Genomic DNA, 11200 nt, shown 5'->3' with positions numbered 1-11200 from the left:
AAAAAAAAAAAAAAAAAAAAAGAAAGAAAGAAAGAAAGAAAGAAAGAAATGATAGATGCACACCATCATACCTAAGCCTAGCTTATTTAAGGTTTACTATATAGCCTAGCCTGGCCTCTAATTTGCAATTCTCCTAACTCAGTCACCCAAGTAGTAGCATCCAGGCACAAGCCATTCCACCTGGCTTACAATATATTTCAATAAGAGCCAGTTTACCTTCCCATTCAGTTGTTCTGCATTCTACCAATCACAAAAAAATACTTGAAAAAATTATTGCTGAGGGCTGGAGAGATGACTCAGTATTTAAGAGCACTGACTGCTCTTCCAGAGGTCCTAAGTTCAATTCCCAACAACCACATGGTGGCTCATAACCATCTGTAATGGGATCTGATGTCATCTTCAGGCAAACATGCAGATAGAGCACTCATATATAGTAAAGCTGGGTGTGGTGATGCATGCCAATAATCCCAGTCAGGATAGAGAAAAGGTCAGTTCAAGGTCAGTCTCAGGTATATTAACAAGCTTAAGGTTAGCATAGGCTTTGTAAGGGCCAATTCTGCCCCAACCCTAAATAAAAAGAGCATAACAATTGTTTACATAGTACTTGCATTGTATTAGGTATTGTAAGTAACCTATAGATGATTTAAGCTATGTGAAAATATGTATTTAACTTATGTACAAACATGTATCATCTGATAAAAAGACTTTTGAGCATCCTCACACTTTGGTATGTGTATGTGTGTGTGTGTGTGTGTGTATGTGTGTGTGTAGTAGAATCAAAAACCCTCCATGGACACTAAGAGACAACTATGGCAAGGTGAATTTAAAACTAAAACCTAACTAATCAAGTCATATCAGTCTAAGTTATAATCAACCATAATCTAAAATATTAAATGAAAAAATACTGAAAAGCAGCTGTTAAATTTAAATTTTTAAATTTAAAAACTGGGCATCATTCTAAGTAGCATGATGAAGTAATTCTCACCATTGTAGAGAATCTCTTACAAACATCACACCTGTTAATAAAAACAACTATGTCCAATGAGGTGAAAACAGGGGCACTAGAAGGAAGAGAGAGGATTCTGGGAAATACTGAGAGAACAAAAGGAGAGGCGGGAGAGATTCCAGTGAGATGCTGAGCCAGGACTTAGGGAGAAATAACTAACATGGGGAAAACATAGAGTAGTTTGAGTGGGTTAGGAAAGCTATGAGCTAATCAGGATGAGCCAAAGCTTATGGCCTAGGCATTTAATAATAATTCACTCTCAGAGTCGTCATTCTCTGAGCAGGAGCAGGAGCTAGGAGGAAAAGTGGATTCAATTTTTTTCACACACCACCCTACAGGGACATGAATCACCCCTCTGACTATATGCATCTGTACTGTCTATACTTCCTACTTATTAGCTACTTGGTAGCACTATTGGCTATAATATCCATTATTCTGATAGAACAGTGTTAAATATTTCAGTAACTCTTATTTCAAATTATCCCAGAGTTATGGAGCCTAAGATACAACAAATATTACAAGTCCAAGGGCAATATATAGTAAGTTCCAGCCCAGCCTGGGTTACAGTATAAGACCTTGTCTCAAAAATAATATCATCTTCATTATCATCAACAGCAACAACAGCAATAATAATTTTTAAACTATTACCTAAAGCACAATAGCAGTGATTCTGGCATTTTGAGGATATCCAAGAGACAAATATAAAGTGCTTCATTTAAGTGACAAAGTAAAAGTATAATAAAATTTTAAGACAGAAACCATATTTGAATAACATACTATAGTATATTGCTATAATTCTTATGTTATATTATTAGTTATTAATGATAAATTTTTAATTATACTTAATTTATAAACTAGATGTTATCAGGTACCTATGTAAGAAAAGACATAATGTACACACTGTGTACTATTTTTGGTACCTGCTATGGGTCTTGAAACGTTAATCATTTCCCCACAGATAAAGCAGGGTGATGGGGAGAGACTGTACTCTGCTAATAGCTCCTGCTACTCTGGAGTCTAAGAAGACCCTCTCTTTTTATCATTTAACTGTACTGTATGTTTTGGTCTTATCTCTCCCAGTAAGACCATATATTTCTGACACAACTGTAATTTTTCTAAACTATTATTGTACTTTAGTACAATAAAGAACTTAGTTTCATGGTTGATATGGTTCTCTAATCTTCTGCATTTCAACATAGGTCCATAAACAAATTTTACTTAGCTAAATTTTTGCTACAACTTTGATAAAAGGACATCTTAAACAATAAATACCTCCTCCCAGGTGTATACTTCATTTGGTGACCTTTCACCTTCCATTGTAAAAGTTTTTCCAGTGCCAGTCTGACCATATCTGTGAAAGATTTCAAAAAAAGCAATAAGTCAAAAACAAATACACATATCTAAACCTTCTAAACTTGAAAAGTTGTTTTGCTTACGCGAAGATGGTGCAATTATAGCCCATAATAACTTCATCTAGAATTGGACAAACAACACTTCGGTATACATCAATCTGCTTTGTAGATGCTCCAAACACCTATTTTTAAAAGAAGAAAAAAAGCTCTGAAAACACATCACTCATGTTAAGAATTTGCCCATTAGAAACTAGCTCATCCCCGGGCAGTGGTGGCGCATGCCTTTAATCCCAGCACTTGGGAGGCAGAGGCAGGAGGATTTCTGAGTTCGAGGTTAGCCTGGTCTACTGAGTGAGCTCCAGGATAGCCAGGGCTACACAGAGAAACCCTGTCTTGAAAATAAAATAAAACAAAAACAGAAACTAGCTCATCAAACTTGAAGACAAAGCTCAGAAGCATGCATTTCCATGGAATCACTTTACATTAGTGAATAATCAAAGAAAAGAAGAAAATAAGTACCATATCAAATGTGTATGTTTTTCTTGAGGTCTTGTCAGTCAGTCCTGCAGTTCGTACACTAACTTCTTTCCGTGTATGATCACATTCTACTACTGAGTGGGCATTAGCTTTCCGCTCTGCCAAATTAAATGGTCTGTAAAAAGAAATACACAGAATTAGAAACTTTCAGTTTAGTAAAGTGAAATAATAACACTTTCCTTTGTTACACTAAGAAAAAATATGTAATATAAAGTTGTTCATAGGGATTAAATAAAGAGGAAATGACACTATAAAGCATATAGTAGTATCTTAAAGGCCTCCAATCCCCAGAAATACAATTAACTCTCAATTTAAAACATAATCCTATCAACTCCTCCTTTCTCCCTCTGCCCTCTTCTCTTTTTTTCAGGCAGGTCTCATGCAGCCCAGGCAGGCTTCCAACTCCCTAAGTAGCAGTGGCTGGCCTTGAATGCCTGATCTTCTTGCATTTACCCATCAAGTACTAATTTTATGAGGCAGTAGAGAGCAGGTCAGGCAAGCACACTTCACAGTGAGCCACATCTTCAGCTCCCATTCTGTTTTAGAAGAGAAGCCAACGTAATTTAAAATGTAAAAACATCTCTTTTTCAGAATTCCATCCCTACTTGATTTATCTGTTTTGAGAAAGGGTCTCTCTCTGTAGTCCAGGCTGTGTGGTAACTCACAGGGCTGACTTCAAACTCACCAAGCTCCTCCTGCCTTTGCCTCTCCAGTGCAGGGATTAATAAAGATGTGTGCCTTTATATCAGTCCATATTTCTAATATTCCTAACTGTGATTGCACTTCAAGAGTGAAGACTAAAGTTTGGATACCCAAAATTCACTTAATAGCCAAGCTGCTATGTGAAAGCCATCTGTAATCCCAGTACTTCGAGACTAAGATAGGAAATCTCTTGGGCAAACTGTTAGAACAGCCAAAATTGTAAACCCTAGGTTCTGTGAGAGATTCTGGGCCACTTCACCCAAGGTCAACTCCGGCCTACACATGCATTCACACCACATACAAATACACATTTTTTTGTTTTTTGGGTTTTTGTTTTGTTTTGTTTTTCGAGACAGGGTTTCTCTGTATAGTCCTGGCTATCCTGGAACTCACTCTGTAGACTAGGCTGGCCTCAAACTCAGAAATCCGCCCGCCCCTGCCTCTGCCTCTGCCTCCCAGGCGCTGGGATTAAAGGCGTGCACCACCACCGCCCAGCTAAAGTATCTTTTTTGTTTTTTGTTTGTTTGTTTGTTTGTTTCTTTTTTTGTTTTTTCGAGACAGGGTTTCTCTTGTGTAGTCCTGGCTGTCCTGGAACTCACAAATACACATTTTTAAAGGGGGAGAAGGATTGAGTGGGAGAGTGAGAAGATGGCTCACTCTATGCTTGCCATCAAGCCTAAAAAGTTGAGTTCAAACCCCTGAACCCACATGGTAAAAAGAAGGAATCCACTCCCACAAGTTGTGCTCTGGACTGTACATATGTCCCCAACTAACCAATAAATGTTTTCTTAACGTGGGGGAAAAAAAGAAAAAGGTTATTTATTTATTTATTTATTTATTTATTTATTTATTTATTTATTTATTGGTGACAGGGTTTCTCTGTGTATCCATGGCTGTCCTGGAACTCACTCTGTAGACCAGACTGGCCTCAAACTGAGAAATCTGCCTGCCTCTGCCTCCCAAGTGCTGGGATTAAAGGCATGCGCCACCACTGCCCCAAAAGGTTATTTCTTGAGCTAAGGTTGCAACTCAGTTGGCAGCATGGCTGGCATGCACGTGTCTTGCCCTCATGGCACTTTGTCCCCATAAACCTCAAATAAGGCCCCCATAATTCCTATCAAGAACTACAATCCACAGTAGAATCTATAAAATACTTACGTACTTAACACACAATTGAGCCAAAGGGTATAACCTGAGTTATTTACCCCACTGAGTATGTGCATTATATATGGAAGGTCTAAACAGAAAACCTCTTTCCCTCATTGCTTAGACAACCAAAGAGTTATTTATTTAAGGTGCATACCTCAACCTTTCTTCCCATACCTCATTTACTAGCATATTACTGAGTACCCAGAGGAGCAAATTTGTGATCTTGGGAAATGTAACTTCTGGGTAATAGTAATGCTACCATTTTGCCACTATACTGAAACCTAGAACAGTGCATATTACTCATAGGAATACACAACATTATTGAGAGTTCACTAAAATCCAAGTTAAAACCAACATGTATTAAGGTAAGCTAAAAGTATCAAGTATTTACTTTCCAGTAACTACACCTTTTCCAATCATTCTACTATTCCTAGCATCTTTTACTTCCTAGCATGAACATGAAGATTAAGCTCCTGAATGAATAACATTCAAATTGTTTAGGACAGAGTAATAAATTTAGACAGATCACATATTACTAAAAATTATGAAAACTCTTGTCATTAATCCCAGCACTCAGGAGGCAGAGGCAGGAGGATTCTGTGAATTACAAGCCAGCATGTCTACATAGCAAGGTATAGGCCCTCCAGGAAGGAAAATAGAATTTTAAAAACTCTCAAGATGTATTTTAGAGACTGTCAGTGTACCAGAAAAAGTACTTCCAACCAACTATTTTCCTACCCCAATTTCTCCAACTAGAAATTGCAAGGTTCTTACTGATTCCTAACTCCATCAGTTTGGGCCTCAATACAGATGTACAGAATTTCAAGCCAAAATGCTAAGAGAGGGTGACTAAAGGTTTTAAAATGTTTTTTTGTTTGTTTGTTTGTTTTAAATCCTGTGACATTCCATAAATATTCATCATGTACTTACTATATGATAGTAGAGATAAAATAAACTAGAGAATAGAACAAAATTCAAAAAACAAATTGTGAACTAGAAAGACAGCAATGAAGAGCCCATACTGTACCCAGTCATCTGGGACTCCAGCTCCAGGGGATTCAACAGTGGCTTCTGAACTCCAGGGACACCCAAACTCCTACACACATATCTAGACACAGACACAGACAGACAGACACACACACACACACACACACACACATCCCTCTCACATAATTAAAAATGCAAATCTTTTTAAAAAGGGGTTGTTGTGGTTGTAGCTCAGTTGATAGAATGCTTGCTTGCCCAATATGCACATAAGCCTGGATTCCATCTTCAGCACCATGTACAGTAAACATGGGTGCACACTGGTAACCCCAGAATTCAGAAGTGGAGGCAGAAAAATAATTTACTAAGAATGAGGTCACCAGCTGGGCAGTGATGGCGCATGCCTTTTATCCCAGCACTTGGTAGGCAGAAGCAGGTGGATTTCTGAGTTCAAGGCCAGCCTGATCTACAGAGTGAGTTCCAGGCCAGCCAGGGCTACACAGAGGAACCCTGTCTGGAAAAACAAAAACAAAAAAACAAACAAAAAAAAAATAGAGAAAGAAAAGAAAAAAAGAATGAGGCCACCTGAGTATATCAAATCCTGTCTCAAAAGAAAAAAAATTAAAAACATCACTAAATCCTTCTCAGGGAACTTTTAACATACTTGGAAGAGAAATTACCAAATAAATAATATTAGGTTCTAATAAATTAGAAGTCAAAAAATAAAGCAAAATAAAAGAGCACAGGAAGTAGTAAGACAGATTATGTATACTATTTTGGTGTGATTATGAAAGGCTTCCTGATGAGGTGACATTTAATCTAAGATGGGAAGGAGTCAGATGTAGGTATTTTGGCAGAAAAGTTTTCCAGGGAGACAACAGAAACTGGCAATATTTTTTATATATAAATACTGGCAGTCCCATTCCCAATACCAGCCCTCATGTTTTATGTTCCCAGATTAAAGACACACACACACACACACACACACAGCCTTTATTTTTTGATATGCCATAACCAGTGCAATTGAGCCACTTCCTCACCTCCTGAGTTGGTACTTATTAAATTCTATATTAGACCTTGGCTGCCCTGGACCCAAAGGGCTGCCCAACTTGGCTCCACTCTCCTGGCTCTTTCTCATGCTGACATGCTTCCCTGTCCTCCACTCCTCCTCTCCCTTCCCTAAGTCCAAAGCCCTGGAATCCTAAAAGTACCACCTCTGTCTACCCTGCCCAGCCACTTGCTGAGGGCATCTTTATTTACCAATCAGAACCTAAATTAACATTATAATACAAGCAGCATTAGGCCAAACTCACTACACACACACACACACACACACACACACACACACACACAAAAGTAGGAGCATTAAGGATAGGTCAAGAGGCCAATAGCACTTACTGCCCTTCCCAAGGACCCAAGTTCATTCCCCAATACCCATGTCTAGTGGTTCACAACTGTTGGGGGTCTTGCATACTGTGTTTTTTTGTGCCCAGACATCTGGTTACAATACAGATGGTGCTGGTCAAGTACTTCCGGTCTCAATGTTATGTAAAAATTGTTTTTCATCATCTCTGATTTGTTAATAGAAAGCTGATCAGCCTATGGTGGGGCAGGAGCAGACAGTAGAAGTGAGGCTTTGGATCCCAGAGAGGGAGGAAGGGAGAGGGAGGGAGGAGGAGAGAAGGAGAAGAAAAAGTAGTAGTAGTAGGAGGAGGGTAAGGAAGAGGAGGAGGAAGAGGAGAAGAAAAAGGAGGAGGAAGAAGAAAAGGAGGAAGAGGAGGAGGAGGAGAAGGAAGAGGAGGAGGAGGAGGAGGAGGAGGAAGAGGAGGAAGAAGAGGAGGAGGAAGAGGAAGAAGGTGTAGAGAGACCATGTGGGACACCAAGAGGATAGGCCAAGGGTACACTTGGAGCTGAGCAAGGCAGAGCAAGACACAGATGGCAAGAAATGGGGCGTTTATCTGGGTATTATCAGCCAAGTCAGGTTGAATAGCTTAGAATCTGCTAAGCACATTGCCAACATGTTCTTAATAAAAATACCAGCTCTCTGTGTCTTTTATTCGAGAGCTAAACAGGATAAAGTGGGTGTAAAAAAACCCAGAGATAACTGGAAGCAAAAGGAGGTGTGGCAATACCCACCATCACTACCAAAATACTATTATACACAACTCTAGCTCTAAGTGATCCAATGCCCTCTTCTGACTTCTGCAGAGGCACACACATGATATACATTCAAAGACACACTACACATAAATGAAGATAAATCCTTGCATTAAAAATTTTAAAATAAATAAGAAACTCAACAAAGCATGGAGATACAGTCAGGGCAGGTGAGCAGGGTAGGTGGTAAAAGCAATCCCTGGGTCAAGTCTGAGGGTATAAGCTGGAGATGAGGCAGAAAGCCACATAGTGAGACGCTGCCACCAAACACAAGACAAAGAGGATCTAACATACAGCCTAAGAAAGCCTCATTTATTGCTTAGTAAAGCTTAATGAGACTGGCACCAGGAACACTACCTGATAGAGAAAAGACAACCAGACAAGAGAAAGAAATTCTAGGCCAAAACTATTGTATATAACAGACACACACATGTAAACGTTTTTCACTGGTTAAAAAAAAAAGTATGCACTTGGGAGGCAGAGACAGGCGGATTTCTGAGTTCGAGGCCAGCCTGGTCTACAGAGTGAGTTCCAGGACAGCCAGGACTATACAGAGAAACCCTGTCTCAAAAAACCAAAAAAAAAAAAAAAAAAAAAAAAAAAGTATGTATGTATGTATGTATGTATGAATGTATGTATAAGTGTATGTATATATATGTATATATATGTGTGTGTAGATATATATATAAATATATGTGTATATATATGTAAATATATATAAATATATATGTATATATATGTAAGCATATATATATATACACACATATATATATACACACATATATACACACATATATATATACACACACACACACACATAAAATCTCTTAAGGCAAGCCTTGAAATGTTGGAGAACAGTATGGACAGACAAGATGTTTTATTTCTTACTTTGAGGGATAAATAAAAGCACACATAACAGGCAGAGACATGAGGATGTCTGAGTTCAAGGCCAGCCTGGTCTACAGAGTGAGTTCCAGGACAGCCAGGGTTATACAGAGAAACCCTGTCTCGAAAAACCAAAAAAAAAAAAAGTACACATTACAATGGCGCCTCTGCCTCCCTAGTGCTGGGATTAAAGGCCTGTACCACCACAACTCCACCATCAGTGTTCTTTGTAACTTTTTAAGACTCTTTAACATTTTGTAAGTAATAAAGGAAATAACAGCACACAGAAAAGGCAATACTGCCTAATAATAATAATAATAATAATAATAATAATAATAATAATAGTAATAATAATAATAACAATAACAATAATAATAATAATAATGCAAAATAATTGTTTTAAAAAAGTGCATTTGTTGGGTTAGAGCTAGCATAGATTAAGAACACTTGTTCTTCTAGAGGACTGGAGTTCTGTTTCTAGCCCCCACACCTGGTGGTAGCTCCCAACCTTCTAGAGGTGATGCTCTGTTCTGCTCTCCACAGGCACTCACATATGTATACAAATACCACACACATACACATTATTCGCACACATACACATTACTAAAAATAAAATTTTTTGAGGCAGAGTTTCTCTTTGTAGCCCTGGCTGTCTTGAAACTCTATCTGTGGAGCAGACTGGCCTCGAACTCAACGATCCACCTGCCTCTGCCTCCTCTAGAGGTATGCCCCACCACTGCCTTTTTTTTTTTTTTTTTTTTTTTGCTAAACTCTTAAGTGCATTTGCTTTCCTTAAGTGCATTTGATTAAAAAGAAAGTTCCAAATTAAGTAACTAAATTAAAGCTCCAGAGTGAAGCAATTAAATATCTTTGGCTAGAGGTTGCTGCCACACCCTCTCTCTGACACCTACTTTAAAAAACTTGGGTCTGGTAGCTTAAACTTGAATTGCTTATAACTCCAGAACTCAGAACTAAGGCAGGGAGTTAGTCTGAGTTTGAGGCCAGTCTTAGAAAAAAAAAAAAAGGGAGAAAAAAGAAAAACCCACCAAAATGGCAGACACAGTGGCACACACTGGTCACCTAGCAATCCCAGCTAAACGACCCAGAGGCTGAGACAGTAAAGTACGCTAACATATAGTTCCAGATCAGTCACGGTAACATCACAAGAGTTCAAAAAATTAAAAGATTAGGGTAAGTAATTTGGAGGTCAGTCGGGGAGAGCGGAACCCCCGCATCCTCCCTCTATTCACAATTCCGCCTTTTGGTCTATGAACAACGGCACATTAAAAAAGAAAGATGCTGCACCATAGACATGTACCTTCATTAGCTTGTGAGCTTCATAAACCCACTTTACCTCTTAGCGTAAATTCAGCAATGCCTACTTGGTTAGTAGAGGTGAATAAGCTATTGCATCTAGAATAAAGAACTATTGCTCTTTCCGAAGTGGAAATAACCCCAAGGCAAGCGCCAAACTACATGCAAAGTAAGTATGAAGCTTTATTCTCAATCTAACAACTCGGACGGGATCGCATAGGGCAATGACAGCTAAATTTCCGGCGACGTTGGCTTTTAAAAGGGAACGCGAAAAGCAACCATCAAATTCTTTGTGAATGCAGCTTAACTTTAACGAACACCAACAACCTTTCCCCTCCGAAACAAACCCTAATTTAGAACTAAACGTGGTAGCGTTTTTACCGAACAAAACACCGGGAGTCCCCGAAACGGATGGTTTTAGATTCCTTCAGAAAGGTAAACAAATCGCTCTCCGGAACGGCGCGGGAGGTAGCCCAACAGCTAAGCCTCTGCGCCCGGATTCGTCCCAGCCTCTCCTTACCTGCATCTCACCACCACCTGAATGTTTTTGCCTTTTTCCTCTTTCTTCTTCGAAGAAGAACTCGGCTGGGACGCCATGACAGTCGAGCCAAAACCTGCCGGCCTAGCAGTGACTCCGACGCAGTGAGAACCGGGCGCCGCTTCTTCTCGCCCGGGGCTGCTAAGGCCTGGAGGGCCGAGACTTGCAGCTCCGCGTCCCCGAGGTCCACGCAGGCCTCTCGGCCGTGGACACCGCCCCGCAAGATCCGGAGAGGACAAACCTCCTCTGCTCAGAAATCAGCAACGATTCGGCGCCTCAAGTTTGAAAAAGAAGACGACCTACGGGGCCAATAGCAGAGTGGCGCGCAAGGCATCATGGGCCGCCGTGTCGTCACCGCGGTCACGGCGGGGCGTGGCCTGAGGGGAAAAGGACGGAGATGCAGGCTGGCTCCTGTGGTCCGAAGTACACTGTGCGAGCTTTCTGAGCTGCCGCTGGCGGGCTTCTGGGGCCTAAGACGCCTACGTCGCCGCGCTCGCCCAGTCCTTCCCTCCCTCGGAGGCTTCTCGCTTCCCGTAGGGGTGACGAACTACTCGGCGGGGTTTCTGGAGGTGCCGA

At 40.2% G+C, this 11200-nt stretch overlaps 1 protein-coding gene across 1 annotated transcript in view; it reads right to left on the bottom strand.

Annotated features, from left to right (window-relative positions):
- Kif11 (kinesin family member 11) overlaps positions 1–10940 on the bottom strand; it is a 38996-nt gene extending 28056 nt beyond the window's left edge. Inside the window, exons 1-4 of the mRNA XM_031390193.1 lie at positions 10607–10940; positions 2878–3010; positions 2443–2540; positions 2279–2357 (exon numbers count right to left, since the gene is read on the bottom strand). Of these exons, the coding sequence (XP_031246053.1) occupies positions 2279–2357; positions 2443–2540; positions 2878–3010; positions 10607–10683 (387 nt within the window). The 5' untranslated portion in view covers positions 10684–10940. The remainder of the gene's footprint in view (positions 1–2278; positions 2358–2442; positions 2541–2877; positions 3011–10606) is intronic.
- Positions 10941–11200: the final 260 nt, after the last annotated feature.

Source organism: Mastomys coucha, unplaced genomic scaffold (genome assembly GCF_008632895.1).
Source record: "Mastomys coucha isolate ucsf_1 unplaced genomic scaffold, UCSF_Mcou_1 pScaffold21, whole genome shotgun sequence".
Taxonomy (NCBI): domain Eukaryota; kingdom Metazoa; phylum Chordata; class Mammalia; order Rodentia; family Muridae; genus Mastomys; species Mastomys coucha.
This window is presented reverse-complemented; position numbering and strand designations above follow the sequence as displayed.